Raw genomic sequence first — 19,221 nt, 5'->3', positions numbered from 1 at the left:
AGTAGGCAAGCCTCTATTGGCTTAGAAGACCGTCGCGTCGGGAATATTGTATTACGTACACTTATACTTTTCACTCCCATACGCCTTTCATCGATATTAATATTGTTATTGTTGTTATTATTATTATCCATTCAGAGAAGGATTTATTGATTTTTGGACGACGAAGAATAAAGTATCGAAGACTGCATGTATCTAATAAATATAAAGCGTGACTTGATATCCAGATCGTTGAAAGTAAGAAATAAAACAATGAAAATAGAAAGTCGAACAGAACAGTGCTTTAATGTACACTATCTACTGTTCCTTTTTACTACATACGCATACTTATGAAACGGAAAAAAAAAAAACATTTGGTTTTCAAAATGAAATATTTTTACGCAAGATTCATAGCGGGACCCCGTTTTTTCTCCTATTTTCCTTTTCATCATTTTTACTATTTTTCAAATCGTTTTTTCTATCTTCATACCTCTTCCCACATATTCGTACATCGGTCGCATGATGGTCGTTAAGTGTCGGAAACGACAATATACACGTATAGAATGTACAGCCGTGAAAGTGCCAGAGACGCGTTGAAGTTGTCGCAACCGATATTTCGTTCTGCGTTTGACGCGCTTGCGAGAACGTCGATGAGAAAAGAAGAGGCTGGATGAAAAATGACAATAAAAAAAAAAGAAAGAAAAAGCGTAATAGAAAATTTAGTGCACTCACCAACATCCTGGGAACCGCCCCAAGTGCCGAGCTGAGCCTGTCGCGCCAACCTGGATAGAGCATCGACGTAAACTCGGGAAGCAGCGGCGGCTCCTGAAAAAAAAAGAACAAAAAAAAAAAAATAAATTTCCGCATTAGTTGTCTTTCTATAATTAGAGCTTTGGGAAGGTTATATTTCTTCTGTGAAAAGTTTCGCTCGATAATAGACATCACCGAAAGCCTCTGCTAAGCCGCGACGGATCTTCTTTTGTGCCAACTACGAGATTAGAAATTTGATGATGAGAAGAGGGAACGCGTAACGTCCGAAGGACGAAGGGGAGGAGAAGCGTCGGAGCCGTAACACGATCCGTATCTTTTCTTTCCCAGGCTATAAGTCTCGGGGTGAGCGAGAGAGATGTGAAGCGAAGAAAAGAAAGAAACAAAGTACTTCTGCACCTTCTCTTCTTCCTTCGCGTCATCCACGTTCGACCCACGCGACGTTCTGAACGCGCGAACGGATAGACAGTTGGACATGTGAGTCGATCGTGTATACCGGACGTATATTATCTGTAGCACGTCACGTTCGGCAAAAGCAGCGTCTCGTAGATGCGAGATGAGAGAAGGAAAGAATGAGAGTGAAGGGGAAAGGAGGGATGGTTTTTTTATAGCTTCTGCCACCTACCACCTACACCCTCACCCTTTTTCCTTTTCGTATTCCACGTATACGAAGAACGAAACTGCGGAGATCGAGTCTAAGAGGGAGGGAGGGGGGAGGGAGAGAAAGCTGGTTTCGCGAAAGCTAAAAAAGACGCGAAAAGCACAGACCGACTCTTTTCACGGAGGCAGAAAAAAAGCTCGCACATAGACACAGACGCGTACGCGGTTCGTGCAACGAGCTTTCAGAAACTCGCGTCTTTGCCGAGCCCGAGAAAAATGCAGTCCCGGATAATTCATCCGTTGCATGAATCGGTCTGAAAAAGTTAGTTTTTTGAATGATGAAGAAAAAAAAAAAAAAAAGAACAAACTGCAACTGCGCATAGCCGGATTAATTTCACGGCTTAGAATTAGACCGGGATTGGGAAAGTGATGTGTAACTATAGCGGAGGGCTAAGAATGTGCCGCAGTTTTCAATTAGTGGTTTGGAACGAACCGAGCTTGCGATCCTTGGGACTTAAAGCCTCGAAAAATAGCGCGCGAGGTTCCAGTGAGAATAGAAGAGCGTTCTTCCAACTTTGCTCTCAGCCGGCTGGCGGCTATAACCCCCGAAAATTCCTCAGCGAAGACAAAAGGTGAGCATTAGTCGAGCACTTCGCTCGAATACTAATGCAGCCGAGGCCAGAGCCAAGAGAGCCAAGAGAGCCAAGAGGGTAGCTGCCGTAGCTGCGTACCCTAAGTCCCGCTTAAGAGTTTCTCGCCTTCCGTTTCCTCGACTCGTCTGATCCCGGCAGCGAGCGTTTCTTCGGGTTATTCACAGCCGCTGATCCCCGGCCCTGAATCGCCGGTGAGATAGAGCCTCGCGTTCCCCGCATCGGACCGTGGATCCTGTCACTCGCCAGGGGTGATCCGGAGTTGAGTTAAAGTAGGTGGCACGTTTCTTGGTTCAATTCCGAGTATCCTCCCCGCTGACTAATAGCCTGTCGCCTTTCGCGATGTTAATTGTCATTGCCGCCAGTTGTCAGTAATCGCTTTGCCCGGTTTCATCTCACGCTCGCCTCGCTTCGCCGTCCCTCGCCGCGACTCTTCTTAATATCCGGAGTCAATTTTGAATTCGAAGAAGTGCTTGGTAATGCCTGCAAGGGCTGGAAACCCCCCAAATTTTTTTCACGCACAGGCGAGTATGGCGTATGGTGATATTTACTTTGGAAACTGATTTATACCCGCGGATCATGGTCGCGAGTGTTTTCCGACGATCAGAGTTAGAGGCGTTGGTTGCACCTCTCTTTCGATTTTTTGTCTTCCACGTGATATGTGACGTAAATATTTGAAATTCCGAATTTGAAAAACTTCCGACAGCGCCAAATTCCCAATTTTTTGTTAGCGAAACTTAAGGTATAGAAATCAAACTTTGACAAAACAGAAAAGTTTTGAACGGTCCGAAACCTGACGCTCAACGTTCCGAATAGACACAAAACCGAAAGGGCGTAACTTCGACGAGTCAAAGTTCCGAAAGTGCGAGAATGAGAAAATACAAAGATCACAAACATCGAAATTCCGAATGATCAAAGTTTTTCAGTTCTCTTAATTTCTGGCTCGGTGAAATTTCACCACTCTGACCTTTCTTTGTTTTCGTTTTTCGATATTTTTACGCTCGGAATCAGTCCCTTTCGGAACTTTCGACATCCCGAACGTGAACCCCGCCCCGATATTCTCGCTTCAAATACTCGAGCATGTCCGGATCGCGGGATTAATTCGTTGGTCGGAAGGTGGCAGAGTGCGGTGCCAAACGAAACCAGCGTATCAAAACCGATGATCTATCGAAGCGGCGGGACAATTCGATCGGCAAACAAAAGCCGCGGCTATCCCATACCTCGATTATAACAGTCGGGGACGAGGCGGGTGTAAAAGCGGGATGTTTGCGGCGAGAGAACATAGGATAGAAATGAAATTGGATTGGTGAATGAAAGAGGAGTCGAGCTTCTGGTCTAATCAATCGAAAGGGTGGCAAAATTCGTACCGCAGAAAGGAAGTGCGGCAAGCCGTGGGAATCGCCACTCTTCCCAATCCCGTCCCTTCTCCGCTTCACTGTGTACCTAACTCACATTCGGATGGAACGGATCGCCTCGCTTTCTCTACGGTAGAACAGCTCGCGACTGTCTCTGCATGTTACACGGAAACGTGTCAAACGCCGTTTCACTCTGTCGATGTGGGTAAAAATTACAAAAAATAATCCATCATTTTTCAAACCCGATCAACACACAGCCTCGATTATTTTTCCTAACGATCGGTCTCTGCTTTTTACTCCCACGAAGGACGCGACACGATATCAATTTATGCGGTTAAAGTATCAACGATATTACCATTGTCTTACTTACTAAGTACCTGTTTGATGTAATGAGTGAAAGATGAATAAACATTTTTACCTGAAATTGAAAAATATTCTCAACGAAACTATAAATTATCGAAAAACTTTTCCATCATTGAGACTACATACTGATTCAATCGAAACCGTCTCCGATTATTTTTTTTTTTTTTTTTTTTGGACTCGATTGATCGATGCATCGATTATTCATAGCTTAGTGGTCATCGCTAGATATTAGTAAACGCATCGATGAACGAGGTTTCAGTTTTTACGAACGTTGAAAATACGTGCCGTGTGATGATCGATAATCGTCAAAGAGAAGAGCACCGTGCGCGGGAGAACTTAATTTTCCATTGTCGATACAAACCGGAATGAAATTTCAATGGAAATTGAATTGCAATCCAAGTAGGTAAGGGTCTGTTTATTTACCCATCCACTCCGTGCCTCGCCTCGCCTCGTCTCGCCTCGCATTCCCTTATCTTACTTTACGATTACTTACAGGATTGACTTCACTTCTCTCTCGTGTTGTGTGTGTGTGTGTATGAGAGAGAATCATAAGCGCAGAACCACAGCTAAATCCCCGTTTCCTACCAACCCGAACAACGTCTACTTATTCTCCGCTCCTCGCACAAACTAACTTCTCTAGATATATTCCACCGTATATTCTTCTTCAAACTAATCCAGTTTCTTTGGACTCAAATTACGCAAGTTACCTCGAAGCAGTTGCAGCTTAGCAGAACTTTGCATGATCGATTAAAACCACTTTCGGGCAATCTGGTTTCATCCTCGTACCTCAGACCGAGGAACTGCAAAAAGCACAATTTGCTTCTGCTTTTCACCCATACCCAAGATATTACACTCCCCTCGAAAAATGTACTGCTGATGCAACACGGGAGTAATCGTTTCAATTACCACCCTCCTACACATTGCACCGAAGTGTCATTATGACGAATAGAAAAATTAATAAAAAAGAAAAGAGATAAAAATAAAAAAATGTATAAAAATTACGCTGCAACAGCATTACGCATAATTTGCATGAAATAGCCATTCCGCATTTATACCGCAAGCTTACGACTGCTTCCAGCCCTCCGTCTGCTGCCGCCACTTTGTACCCACTAAATAAATTCGCAGCACCCTCACAGTCAACGGATTAAAATGTTTTTCCCAACAGCGCAACGCCGTCACTGAAATTAAATTTGGAAATACAGATCCGCGCTGATGAACCGCGACGATACGACCAACGTAACGCTGAGACAAACGAATTGGGAAGAAACGACCGGTATCTTGTGTAGAATTGATTCGCCGCGGGATTTAAAGCAAAAATTAAAGAGCCTTCCATGCGTGAAAATGAACGAGTCAATGAGTTCGAGAAATATTGTCATCCCCTGGGGGGATAAACGGAACGGTTCGAGACCATAGAGTTCATTGCGACATCTGCAGCAGCAGCGGCAACGAAGGCTTGAATACGTGATGCAAAGTCCCGAGTGATGTAGGCATCATCGAGAACCGTGTCAACTCGAGCGGTAAATATATATACGTTTTACATATAGCTGTAGAGTTGTGTGCGAAAAGAATTTGCTAAATACCCGATGCATATCAATCAAACATCGGCGGGTGGAATAATAATCCCGATTTTATCAGTTTTTCCATATTTTTTTCCTTCATCTCTTTTCATTCCGTCAAACATCCACGCTGCGTCAAGTGTGATCCACCAATCAAAAAAAAAAAAGTTTTTAAATCAAAAACAATTGCAATGAATATAACAGAAACGAACATACTGAAAAAAAATTAAAATTTTATCAAACCGGGAGTTTTGCGAAAAGAAACACGCGTGGAAGAGTTTTGGAAAATAATTCCAAGCAATCTTTCGCAACGCCGCAAATAACGGGTAAATAATAAAGGGTTCCTCTTCGGTTAAAAAGGGCAGCGAGGCTATATTAAATAAGAAAGAAATTAAAAGGAAAAGTTTGAAAAAAAAAAGAAACGAAATTAGTAAAAGGGAAAATCTCTCGACTCCTCACAGGCGGCGAAGCGTTACTCGGCTTCACTCACTTCCGACTTCGTACCCTCTTTTCACCCCTTTTCGTCCCTCGGTTCTACCGACTCAGGGACCAACGCAAGCTATCCACGTTGAACCGCAGCTCGGCAGTTACGCCAGAATTGTGTTGGGCCTACAACCGAAGTAACAAGGTACAAACCTATTAAGCCATCCAAAACTTAAGTTAATCCCTCCATGACTGTTCAAACTTTCGAGCGGCAACACGGAGCCCCTCTTCTCTTCACTTCTCTTCTCTTCTCTTCTCTTCTCTTCTTCTCCACCTTCCGTCTAATTAACTCACGACTATAAATCAGATTTGTGTCAGCCTTATTCGACACACCTAACATTCGCGTCAGAGAAAGCCTCCCGTCTCCTTCTCTCTCTTCTTAGGTACTTTCCGCTCTCCCGCTCTCCGTCTTGTGTTTCGCGACTCGCACTTCGCAAATCAAGGGGTTGAAACACCGGCACGTGCCGTTAATTGGGAAGTGGTAATTAAGCGCGGTAAATAACCGTCGACTCAACGCGTCTCGTACATCGGGATCTGCACACACGGTAAAGAGATTCAGAAAATTGTTTTATCGCCTCGTACCTGCTAACAAGAATCGCTTCTTTTTCTCCTTTCCCTGGAAGTCATTTTTTGCGCCACTTTATGCGTACAAAAGCTGCTACGCAACGGGCACTGCTATTATCGAGGCAAACAAGGCCAACAATGGGCCAACAATGGATTCGGGCAACAAGGATTATGCTATGAATTTCGGGCTGATTGATGTCCGCTACCAAAGTTCCGGTCGGTGCTCCTGAATTTTAAGGGGTAGAGAAAAACTTCCTCCCCAACAACTTACACGGAGCCAACTCGATCCCCTTTTCGTCGGAAAAACTCCGCGCCTAGTTCGTGAAATAACAATTCATTTTTCCACCGCACAAAGAGAGCCGGGGAATATTAATCCCCATTTTCTCTCCCTGCAGCAGTTCTCGCTTATCGCGTCCCGGACGCAATTCGACCGCCTGCAAAGCAGGACTGAAACAATGTCCGCTGTAATCTGGCAGACTCCCGCACTCCTCTCCTTCTCTTCTTTGCGTAATGATCCAGGGTAGATTCTCAAGCATCCATTTCACCATGCCTTGATGTACCTCATTGTCGGCAGGAACAGAAGTCCTTCGTCGGTAGCGAGTTTTTTTTCCACGGATTTACCGATTTACCCTCAGCTAGAAACTTGTTTATGTCTGTATAGTATGAGTATTGGGGTGGTTTTTTTTTAAACTTTTTTTATCCGACGTACCCCTCGAAAAGTTAGCTTTTAACCTCAAGCGAAGCCTCGTGAAACCGTAACTCGGTAGCGAAATTCTAAAATGTGACTTTAAACCGAAATACCTCGACAACTATACAAGTTGGGATGCTGTTTTTGCTTTTGTTGCTTTCAGAAAAAAAATCCGCTCTAATAAGTACACATTCAAGAACACGAGACAAAGTTCGGATTTTTTGACGCGGAAGCTAACGCCGAGGATTCAACGTCGTAGCTGATCACAACAGCTCATGCCCGATCATTAGGTAACAATAATCGAGGTCGGCACGCATCGTTGTTACTTTCATCTCAACAGTCACGTCGTGATTCGCGAAGGGTCGAAAACTTGTCCAAGCGATCGTCGTGACGCTGCCTTAATTGCCCCTCGCATCAAGGGGTCGTAAGCGCAGGTGCAGTTGTCCGTGTTTCATCTCCCTGTGCTTATGGCAGTTCGCTCGTCAACCTGCGGCCCAACATCGCGTTGTACTACGCATGCTTAATGCGCCTTGTTCCCCGGTAACATCCTGTGTAATAACAAAGACTCAAACTTGCATTGCTACTTCCGACATTGAGGGATTCGTACAGAGCGAACGAGGACCGAGGTTAGTCCAGCGTCTAAAGTTGGAAAAACCGGTGACAACCGGACGTTCGGTGAAGCGAAACGAGTTCCATAATCCTGCGAAACTTGTCTCGCACCGATACGCGATACCCGATCCCCAAAAAATGACGAAAGCCGAAGTAGGTATTTGGGACGGCCGGATCAAGTTACCCAAGTCTGAAGTTTCAGTCTTCCGGATCAAGGCAACGAATCCTGCGGCAGCGAACGAGCGAGCCGGAATCTTTACACCAATCGAAACAATGGAGTGATATCTTTGAATTCCACGCGCGTCATACAACCACGTCGTGGCTCGTCCTGCACCGCTAGATTTAATTAAGGTTCACCCGATATCCTCTATCCCATCGTAGCAAGCCGCAGAATCCCGAAGCGGCACACGCCTCGTGCCTTCCAACCACCACGTATAACCCACACGTACGGATAACCGGGGCGGAGTGGAGGGAGATTGAGACGGAGGAAGGGAGAGAACATCCGCGGTCGGTATTCAAAAGGTGGATTTACCAACGCCGTTCTCTACAACCTGTCGCAGACATTCCTAATACCGGACAGTATCACCTCGATTCGTAACCGGGGGTGACCTACGCAACAAATGCGATTAGACGACAAGAATGTTCCCCGTCGTTGTCACCGTCATCGGTGGTTTGTAACCTGAAATTTCCCAGTCCGCATCCTCGGTGCTCACCGTGCAGCAGCGAGAGAAATTATTCGGAGAATGAAATTCAAAGTAACATCGACGGAACGTCCGATCCGCACAGGCGGCGGATATTGGAACAGGTATTCCGGGGTGCGAGCAAATCCGGAAGCCCCAACGGCACATGGAAGCCGTATACGTGAGAGTCGCAGGCAACATGCCTAGAGATTATTGGAGTGTGCTTCTATTACCGGTTACGTGCCTTCCATTTTTCCTCCGTTATTCGAGGTTCGCTTCATTGCCGGCGAAGAGACTGCCGAGCAAATATCATAACGCTCCTCAAACTTGTTCCAGATACACGCGGCGAAACGATGCCCTGAGTCAGCATGGACGTCGACGGTATGTAAGCATGGTTAGAACCAATTAATCAGGTTAGGTATCCGCGTTTCTCGAGTTCCCGGATCGTCCGTGCGAGTGAGATTTTGTTTCGTCCGGTCTCGATCGGGGGAAGGAACTGAGGCGAGGTTGGGCGGAATGGAGTATATTAGCACTCTGAGTGATCGCTTGTGTTTCCAAATCACTTTGGCCAAGTCACAGTCGCAGCGCGTCGCTGCGCCGCGTGGAACTTTCTTCTTTTGAGTCAACTTTTTCGATCTAAGGAAATTGCCGGCACCATTAGGGCTAGGCTGAGGGTTGTCCCTTAACCCCCGAGCAATATCATCGTGTCGTTCCTTTCCTCCCTTTCTTCCCTTCTCCCCGCAACGAACCCTTAAACTCTTCCTAACCTGCCCTGGATCCGAGGCCATCATTTCACCCGAAATCACTTCACTCTCTCCTGGCCGTATCTCCTTCTTCATCGCGACCTATTCCAACCTCCCCCCTCCGCAACATCAAGAAAGCATCACCCGTCCCCGGCACTTTTCTCATTCGCTGCACTCTGCCCGGATCATCGCCACGTGAATTGGCGTCCTTCCTCCCCCTCTGGAAAGTCGGAATTTTATCCGAGTTTCAGAAAGTCCAATAGCATTTCAATGACAGATGTTCCGAGAGGTCGAGATAGCTTATCTCCTTTAGCCCATGTTTCGATGGTACTGAGAGTGAAACCTCAAGACCGACTGTGCCAATTACCTTTCCATCTTGTCCTCTCTCCTCCTCTATTTCCTAGCGTTTTCTACTTTCAGATTAGGGTCACCGAAGAGAACCCACGCCATTGTTCGGAAATTTAACCGACGCTGTCCGACCGCGTAGAGTTAAGCGACTCGCGAAATGGACAAGAAAATCGCGGTGTTAGTCGGTCTTATAATCGGAGCACTAATGGGTAGCCGTAGTAATGGTAATAACGGCGACAGGAATTCCCTGGCAATTACCGGAAAAGATCAAGAACCTTTTGCCATGCCATAGCCGAGGGGTGAGAATCCCACATCGTAGGAGTGGGCGGAGAGAATGTCCTGGATTATGCCGACGCGAATGGGTAAGAGAGGCGATTCGCCTCTTAAGCTCTAGCGAAAGGAGCCGATAGTCATCCTAATCCGAAAGTGATACATCGATCAACATTACGCAGTGAAAAACTTTCAGCATCCAGTGATCAAGCAAGCTGTTACCGAGTTACAAAGCAAGTCCTCACTTTGTGTCAAACTCGCGTTAGGCACGTCGTGCGTGGCTGCTCGACTGTGTGTTTGAGCATGTGGTCAGGACCTTTACCAGGTTAGGCATCCCTACATCCCCTTTCTTTCTCTCTTGACTTTTCAACGGAGCTGAAAATCCTCAAAGACTGAAAAGTATCTCCAAAATATTCCAATTTTGCCGCATGAATTGACCATTTTCGTTCGTAACACACAAGAAATCGGCAAACGGATGTTAGAAATTTCGAATCTTCATAACTACCTGCCAACGCGCCTCGGGAATATTCCAACTACATTCGTACCTGCATAATTAATTTCTGTTGAGCCACGTAGTTCGCGTCGAAAGGTTCGCCTGTGCTTGCGGAGGAGAAACGTAGTCTGCGAGTGTCTGCAGCAGCCAGCCCGGATATCTGCCTACGGTATAAATGCCCCTAAACGAGGGCCATCACCCCCTAATGCCAGCAATTCTCGACAGAGAGATAGAGATAGATAGATAGATAGATAGATAGAGAGAGAGAGAGAGAGAGAGAAGAGAGGATCTGGACGACTGTCCGATCGTGCCGCGGCTTCGCCATACATACACACACCCTTCGGAATGGGTATCTATGTATAGCTGTACGGTGAACAGGAAACTGCCACGCACGGTTCTGCAGAGCGGAAAGGACAACGGTGACCAGAACAGTGCCATTCCCAGCAGATATAGAGACACGCAGCGTTATCTGGTTGCGCAATTTTGCGCGAAGAGATAAGGGAACTCGCGAAATGATAAGCCGAGCACGATATTGAAGTAGTTCTCATACATTCATGGTCTGTTTCACCCAAGATATGGTGGCTACGACCATTGTCACCGTTACGATGAGTCATTCGTACCAGCTTATCTCGATTTTAACCGAAGATTGAAGTCAATTTTCACCACATATGTACCCAGTATATTTTCCTCCTACGTTTTTCGAGCTGGGAAGCTGCTTGGTCGCATTTATAAACCGCAATCGCAAAACGCGGCAGCGCAGTGTCCGTATTGTCTGGAACTGCAGAGGAGAATGCGGCATGCGGGCGACGCCACGTAGTCAATGCATCGTTACTGGACATTGGCTAGAGTGAGAGCGAGAGAGACAGAGAGAGAGAGAGGGAGAGAGAGGAACGTTGATTCCCTCGGGTTGTTATTCAAGTGACACAAAACATGACAATTATCCAACCCTAAACAAGAATTGACCGTCACAGTCACGGCAGTGCGATGATGGCTTTCGCGTTCCCATGCGATTGTCGATGGTGTTTGTGAGAGCGGATCCCGGTTGAATTTTTAAATGCGGTTTAAGCAACGCCCCTACTACGTAAATCAAATAAGAACGTAGTCAAATAGAAGTAGCGTGCAGGATGAATGAGTTTTACTGGTTCCCACTCTGCGCCAAAAGACGTCGAAGAATCAACGTCTAGTCAATACCTCGTAGTCGACATTTTCAATCTATTTGCACAGTTCAATAGATCCAATTTTACTATCCACATTTTTTTTTCTTCTTCTTACCAATGTTTAGTCACAAATTTTTCTAAAACTGTAAATGAAAATGTTACAATTTCAATAAGTTTATAACAATTGAAAGTGGAACGGCATCTACGAAGATTAATTCTATTATATAATACAACGAAAACGTGGCACAAAGGCTTGACGAAATCCGTTATTAAAATATCTACCTCCTTTTTCACTAACAAATTACGGAACCTGTTTGTTCAGCAATAAAGAAAAGTAAAAGCTAAGTAAAGCCAAAAAACTGTTATTCTTTAAAGCAAAATACTAGTAAAGAAAAAATTGTCAAATTGAACTTGTAAATGAACATTTATATGTAGAGAAGGTGTATTTTAATCTTGCGAATGAATGAATGATGAGGCATAATTAATATTTACAATTTTATTCATACAAGTTTATAACACCTCTGATTTATTCGTTTATTAACCAAAAAGAAAATATGTACAGTTTAGCTAAAAAGAAAGAAATTCAATCAAAATCGATAATAAAACAAAATTGATTAATTGTACATCTATAAATGTATGTCTAAACAATTTTCTTTATAGTTTGAACCTTGTATCCTTAGTAACAAGTTTTCTTGTTTTTTTTTTTTTTTTTGTCACGGAATATTTCGAGATGACAGACAACAACCGTTAGAAATTAATGATCGATATTAATCGAATCCATTAGCCCGAGGCTATTAACCGACTACTCCGCTGCTTCTGAAGTGTATAATAATATAATACAGCTGCAAACCATTACAGTGCACTTATAAGGTGAACAGCGGAATATACTCTTCGTGACGAAATTTCAGTCTAAGGCTTCTCTCACCCAGTTAGTGGCAGCCACTGACTGCAAGGCATTGCGGAGGAATTTTCTCGCGTTTGAAAAATCGAGGCTAATCGGAAACCCGAGCCGAGAAGAAGCCGCAAAAGCGGCTATGATATATGCTGTAAATTACCAACTTCAAACTGTTTCCGATCATCACGTGCGTTGCAAAGACTGTGCGTCACGTTTCGATGAATTTTCGAAAGAAACCCCGATGATCGAACTGACAATGAACCTTATTGTCAGACAACGATGAGTGGATTCCTCGATTTCAATTTCACCCTGCTCGGCACTTTAGGCACTCTGTATCTTCCTCTATCGATATACTCCCTATCCCGCTCTCGTTCCAGTAATCAACCGCCCATTTCACACGAGAGGAGAGCGAAGAGAATCATGGCGAGCAGTTTCGCCTGTCAGGGACCTTGGCTTTTAGCAACTGGATCACAGCTCACACAGAGTTTCCAATTCGTCGTCAATACCGATGATCGTCATTGAATTTGATAGGTGAGGATTAATTTCCGTGCACGGAAACCGGAGATTCACATGCACGTTCAATGATCGTGATTAATGTTGACGACGGGTGTGTCCATTAACACGATAAACTTCATGAAATATGACCTGTCTTGTTTCGAAATTGTATTACGGATGTATTGCGGACACGTGCTTATGCGATCTATAGGCAAATGTCTTCAAGTATAGGCGTTAAACTACGTCAACCACATTTTTATTACTCACATATGTAAAATAGAACTGACAACGTTCGTGATTTCAATCAGATTTATGCTACTTCATCTTCCTCTTCGACCGGCAATAATAATGATAAGGATCCACCGATGATGAGAATGTAAACGATGCTGACAACGAGCGATGCTCAAGGATCAATTGATAAGTTCAACGAGTTAGCCAGAAATTTCTTACACCGACAGCATACTTGAAATTCGATATATACCGTATATCAAATACAAAAAAAAAAAAAAATTACTCACCGAAATTCTTTTCCAAACCTGTTTTTACATCAACACTTACAGACGATTGAGTCAAACTAAATCTGTGTTTTTCCTTAATCAAAAGATGGAGAATAAAATGTAGTGATATAATTAGAATAGACGAGATTTAATTAATGGAGTAGCGTTTTTAACTCACAATATATGCACTTCGCAGAAAGTGCATTCTACACTTGTATACAAAACAATTTTCGTAACACTCAATCTTCGTGGTTTTAGCATAGTCTGACTAATTACCGCGGCCACTTAGCGAAAACAATAGAGCAAATGAAAAAGAGAAAAGACGAAATAACGGACGTAAGAGTTGAGCGAAATGGCAATTGAACGTGGAGGGGAGGTGAAGTACCAACGTGACAATGCCATTCCGAGTTTATAATATGAATAATATAATGCTAGCAACAATTTTCATAATTAATTAATTAATTCATGAATTCGTTTCTTTAATTTTTCACATCAGAAACGAGAACTATGAGCAAACTGTCGGAACTTTGCGACCGAAACGAATTAACCGTAGCAACCTGAGGTAGAAAATTTCTTAAATGCAGCTGGTAAAAAGGTGCGGAAGAGTGGTAAAAATATAAACATGTGAAAATGCGTCTGGCTGCGAGGGAATCGAGAGAAATGCAAGGTGAAGAATTACATCTCGCTTACTGCCGTTCCAGCTACGTTTTCAGGCACACAAATGAAGCATATAAATTCCGGTGAAAATACCTGAGAGTGGAATACTCAAGACATTAAACTTCTCGAAGGCGAAGAGTAAAGTAGAAAGATGGCGAAATGCAGGCTGCACTTTCCGCCGGTATTCCGCAGCCCCGCTCATCGTTCCTCTCGACTTTTCATCCTCCGCTATCCGCACCACCGTTCTTGCAAATGTTCTTAAGAATTCCTTGCTGCCGCATATAAGCTGCGGCACACGGCAAACGCGAATAGTTTAATCTTGTTGAGAAACGGTGAGCGGGGAGGAATTAAACAACGCAACGGTAGAGAGGAAGAAACATTGATAAGAATTACGACGAGCTTAATTCAGCGATAAACTTTTCCTTCTCAACTTGTGCATGTGTAAATTGAGTAGCAATTTTATCATACCATACCACGCCTTTTGGAACTTCCCTACCGAGTTCCGGTATCACGAGGCTTCGTTTGAGGCTAAAAACTAACTTTTCTGAGGGTACGTTAGGAGGAAAAAAAAGTTAAAGAGAAAAGACCCACCCTAATACATACATTGACTTTCTTTTGGCTAAAAGTTGTTTTTTTTCCATTTAATCCGCCAAATTAAAATGCTCGAACAACGAAGGCATTTTTTTTTTTTCTTTCACAATGCAGCCACCACGGACAAAGTTGAACGCGCGTTTTCGCCTCAGCCCGGGGGCCGCACGAGATTCGATCGTGAAATTTTGTATACATGCATACATAACGTGGAACTTCGGTGGTTTGGCATATCTATCTTGGCAGCGTGCAGCGCATGGTTTTAGCAATGTAGATGGGGGACGAAAGCCGGTTGCCGCAGGAGTACAGAAGTCAGATCGCGGCGTAGAGAGAGACGGATAGACAGATAGACGGACAGAGAGAGGGAGAGGGAGAGAGGAGGGGTGAAAGCTCCAATTTGCAATGTAAATACTTCAAAGCGTTTCCCGTTCCGTGATTGTTTTGACAGCGGGGGTAAGAGGGGTGGGAAAAAAATTCCCCACCGCCTCTCAGGTGGCGCCGCCGTATAATTAGCCTTTTGAATAATTTATATGTCACTGCACATCGCGAATGGTTTCTATATACGTATACACGTATGTACAATACACAGTATTTCACCTAATTATATGCATGCAATGACGGATTTTTATTTTATTTTTTTTTTGCACTTCCACTTCCTTTTTCCCCGTCAACTCTTTTTCAACCATTCGCTGTGCGATTCTACGCAGACTTTCTTTCCGTTGTTACGTTTTATTTTTACCACTATCGTGGCGTTGGATAATTGATGTAAAAAAATTGATTCAAAACGTAAACGGTTCAATAAAGAATCGAATAATTTTTTTTTTTTTTACACGTGGCCGATTCCCTTATTGACAAATCGTGAACCGTGCATCTCTATCAGAACTCTTCTCCTTCTTCTTCTCCTTCTTCTTCTTATTTTTTTAGTACTTTTCTTCTTATAACTGCGATACGTTTGGCGCAGCACTAACACACTCATACACGTGCATACGTCTATACATACACATTATTGAGTGGAAAAATTAATCAGGATAAATTCTCCCTCCGTGTGCATCTGGAAAAAGATGCGAGATAGAACAGAGACAAGACGCCGACTCGGTCGTAACTACCATGACTAATATGGGGGATTAGATCATCCCTCGTTCTCTTATTTCACCCATACTTGTGGTATTACGTGCCATTTATCACCGCGTAAATCGAGCAAAATTATACATCTTTTCTATATCTGTCTCTGCAGATGAATTGGGATTCCAATTGAAATGAAAGTAAAAAAATAAAATAAAAAATTGACAAACAAACATGGAAAGAAAACAAAAGCAACGAACAACGACAAACTAAAATAATGGTTCACAGCGATAAAAGATCGTAGACGTGGAATCTGGAAGATGGAAGGAAATTCCATGGGGTGGGCGGGGAGGGGCAAGATCGTAAAGTCCCGCGTATTACGAAGACGATCGTGGAATTTCAAATGCAAGGATCAGGGATGGGGGGATAAATGCACCGCTTGTTTCGGACGAACACGTGGCTTACGGCTGGGCTTGGTTTTCGGCGACTAAAGCTCGATGTTTCTTCATCCCCTCCTCCCCTATTCCTGCGTGGCTTGCCGGACCATGCAAGGATTTCCATACGAATCGCGCGACCTCGCACGATTTGCTCGGAGGACGGAAGTTCCGAGGGATTTTTCAGTTATACCAAAATGAGACGACCGGACGCGTCCTCGCTCTCCGCATAATCTCGAGTTATTGCATACCTAATCCCGTTTTTTCATCCCCCTTCCACCCCCAGTATTTCATTGTCAGTCGCCAAAAGGATAACCACCGTACTCCGAATGAATTGTACTGTACAACGAATTATCATTAAGAATTAGAAAAACTGTGGCTGATTCGAATGAAATCACTCGCTGTTTAATAACACAGGTCACGACACTTTTTTATTTTTTTTGTCATCTCTTTTACGGGCCTATGCTCGAATAAATAAATTTGGATTGTGTAGATCGAGTAATAAACGAAATCTTCGTTCGTTACTTGTAAAGTTTACTATTGTCTTTTTCACGTTGATAAATAAAAGATGATAAGCAAGTAAAAAAAAAAAAAAAACTTTCTATAATAAGACTGTTTTTTATTTTTTTTTCTTTCATTAGTTACGCGAAAGAAATCGAAATTAGACATTTAGAACCCTGACTGAAAATTCGCGTCGACCGGTGTAGTTAATCATAATACAATTACTGCCTGGGGAAATAAATTAACCATTCAACTATACTTCTCATACGCAATTTTTTCCTCGCTCTCTTTCTCTCATTTCGCCGTAGGTACCGCAATTTGTCACGAAACTGGAATGTTTAACGCTCCCATTTTCCGCAGGGCCGCTTCTTCGACAGCTCGCGCGCATTTGTCAAAGTTAAACGATCATTTCGCAATCGCGCCTTGCGCGAAAACTCCTCCAACTCCTCGGCGTTCGGCCGAATTTAGCCTGCAGCCACACGAGCCGGCTACGCCTGGCAAGTCTGTGTTGGATGCATGTCTGTGTGTGTGTGTGTGTGTGCGTGCTTGTCGGATGTGTGTTCATGCTGTATCGATTGTTGGGGGCAGCGTGTTTGACACACGGGATACATGGCGCAGTTAAACGATGAGAAATCACGGACACACTTATGATATATGTGTAAGAGGTACAGCATATATAGGTACCTGATATATTATGTGTTACGCATGTTCTCTGGGTGTAAAGGAAACACGAGGATTTAAGCGAAGCCAATTTGTCCGAAGTTTGGGGAAGTTGGAGAAAAATTGATGAATTTTACAGAGGGTGAAGAGAATCGAGGAGAAAACGATCGCGTGAAAAATTAACAAAGAACAGATAATTGAGGAATATGTAATTCGAGTCTGTGGGATTAATGATCGAAGTTCATTGATTCCAAATTAATCATGGAATTAAGAAATCGGAGGACAAATATTGAGAAGCGGAGAAAGAATGATGAAAATTTGCGTTCAAATCAAACAAAAATTAATAATAAAGAAAAATTTCAAGATTCAATATCGTTGATCGAAATAAGAAAACACGTCAAAAGAAATCCTTTGATCCCCGATTCCTGCTACTCCGTATCGTCAAGGATTTCAGGAAAATCATCGACAAGCACAAAGTGAGGAGAAAAAAGAAAATAAAAGGAAAATAAAACCGGAAACGAAACTACGATACAGCCGGATACATGCAGCGTGAGTTGGGTATAAGTCGTGGCTATAAATACGCTCGTAAGCTTACAAGAGAGACGCGGAGAGCTTTAATGTAAACGAAACCTTGAAGGGCGTGTTGTGTGTTGTACATTGTTTATCAAGTTAACAACTGCAGTAGTCTCGGCAAAGTGCAACGCGAAGTACGGGACCAACTGGTAGGGCATCATACTGCCGGGATGCGAGTGAAAACTGGAAGGTCTGTGGGGTGCGATAAAAGTAAAACGGATTGACGGCTCCGAGAAGTCGTTAAATGAGTCAGCTGTAGCTTACGTGACTTACACGGAGAGAAGAAGAAAGGAGCAGATTTTTCCTCAAAGCTGCAGGAAAAGAGAGACATATCAATGTTTTGATCAAAAATATCGACGTCGACTGTATTTTTATAAATTTTTTTCTTTTAATTTTAATTACAAACGCAGCAGATTTTACTCTGCACACGGTGGTTTTCATTGTTTCTATAAAGGAAATTTTGCAAATTGGTGAGGCTGTTACGCACGTATCGCGAGTGACTAAATTCACCCCGAAGTTAGATTTTCGGGGCGCGGTTGACTCGTTGGTGGAAGAAAAAAAAACAATCTCCGCTAAACGAAATTAAAGGAATTCTAAGGTACTGACGTTGTGCATCATTTTATCTCGGGACGGAAAAATAAAATGTATATAAATAAAAAACCAGGAGTAAAAGGTGAATGAAGAGGAAAAAAAAAAACGAAAGAAAAAAAAAAGAACAGTCATAAATTGCGGGATATTTTTTCACGCGGCAAGCATAGCGCGAGAAACGATGACAGTGTGCTGTTGCGAGGCGTGAGGAAAAAGGTAAAAATATAAAATAAGGCGAAACGTGTATTCCTCTGTAGGGTGAAAATATGTGGCTACATATATTATATAAATATATACTATTACATGGTTGAACGTAGACTTTCGCGTAGAGGCTTCGAGAACGCGAAAGAAGAAGAGGTGGGAAAAAGCAAAATATTTGTCAACATAAATTCTTGCCTTACATACACCGTGTGTGGGGGTGTATTACACACGGAGTCTGGGCGTATATAAAAAAAAGTTTTTACACCTCGCGGTATGAAAGATTCGCATCCAAAAAGTTTCTTTCAGAATCGGGAAAGCGGGAAATTCTGTCCGGAGAAAAAGAAAAGGACGGAAAAGAAAAAAAAAAAAGAAAAGATTTCAGAACCGAATAATATCGTCAATACAACAATTTGATACACATATATTCGGTTATAATTTTTCACATTTTAGAGGATCGTCGTGAGAGTTTGTCAAACACCGTTTGCATGACAACCACCGGTTTACGCAAAACTTGAAAGTTTTGCACACGCGAATTGCTAATCGAGTTAATTCACGAGGCATGAGATGATCCACGTGATGCTATAATACAAGGTGGGATATAAGGTGTCTATGTGTGTGTATATATATATTACGTATCATCACGTATGTATGGATAGGTACAAGCCACAAGTGTATAACAAAGGCTAGAAACGACAGGCCAGAATACAAACGGAGTGTTGAATCACCCCCTAAAGTGTCATTAGAAGACAAAGACTAGACTGCGGATA

General features: G+C 43.3%; 1 protein-coding gene across 3 annotated transcripts in view; it reads right to left on the bottom strand.

Annotated features, from left to right (window-relative positions):
- The window catches only part of IRSp53 (Insulin receptor substrate 53 kDa), a 108,244-nt gene that overhangs the window by 45,975 nt on the left and 43,048 nt on the right, over positions 1 to 19,221 (bottom strand). For all 3 annotated transcript variants that reach the window (XM_046620417.2, XM_046620421.2, XM_046620418.2), the window contains exon 4: positions 709 to 801. In XM_046620417.2, the coding sequence (XP_046476373.1) occupies positions 709 to 801 (93 nt within the window). The remainder of the gene's footprint in view (positions 1 to 708; positions 802 to 19,221) is intronic.

The sequence above is a fragment of the Neodiprion pinetum genome, chromosome 4, assembly GCF_021155775.2.
Source record: "Neodiprion pinetum isolate iyNeoPine1 chromosome 4, iyNeoPine1.2, whole genome shotgun sequence".
NCBI classification, from domain to species: domain Eukaryota; kingdom Metazoa; phylum Arthropoda; class Insecta; order Hymenoptera; family Diprionidae; genus Neodiprion; species Neodiprion pinetum.
Note: the sequence above shows the minus strand (reverse complement) of the source record. Positions and strands in the feature narration are given on the sequence as shown.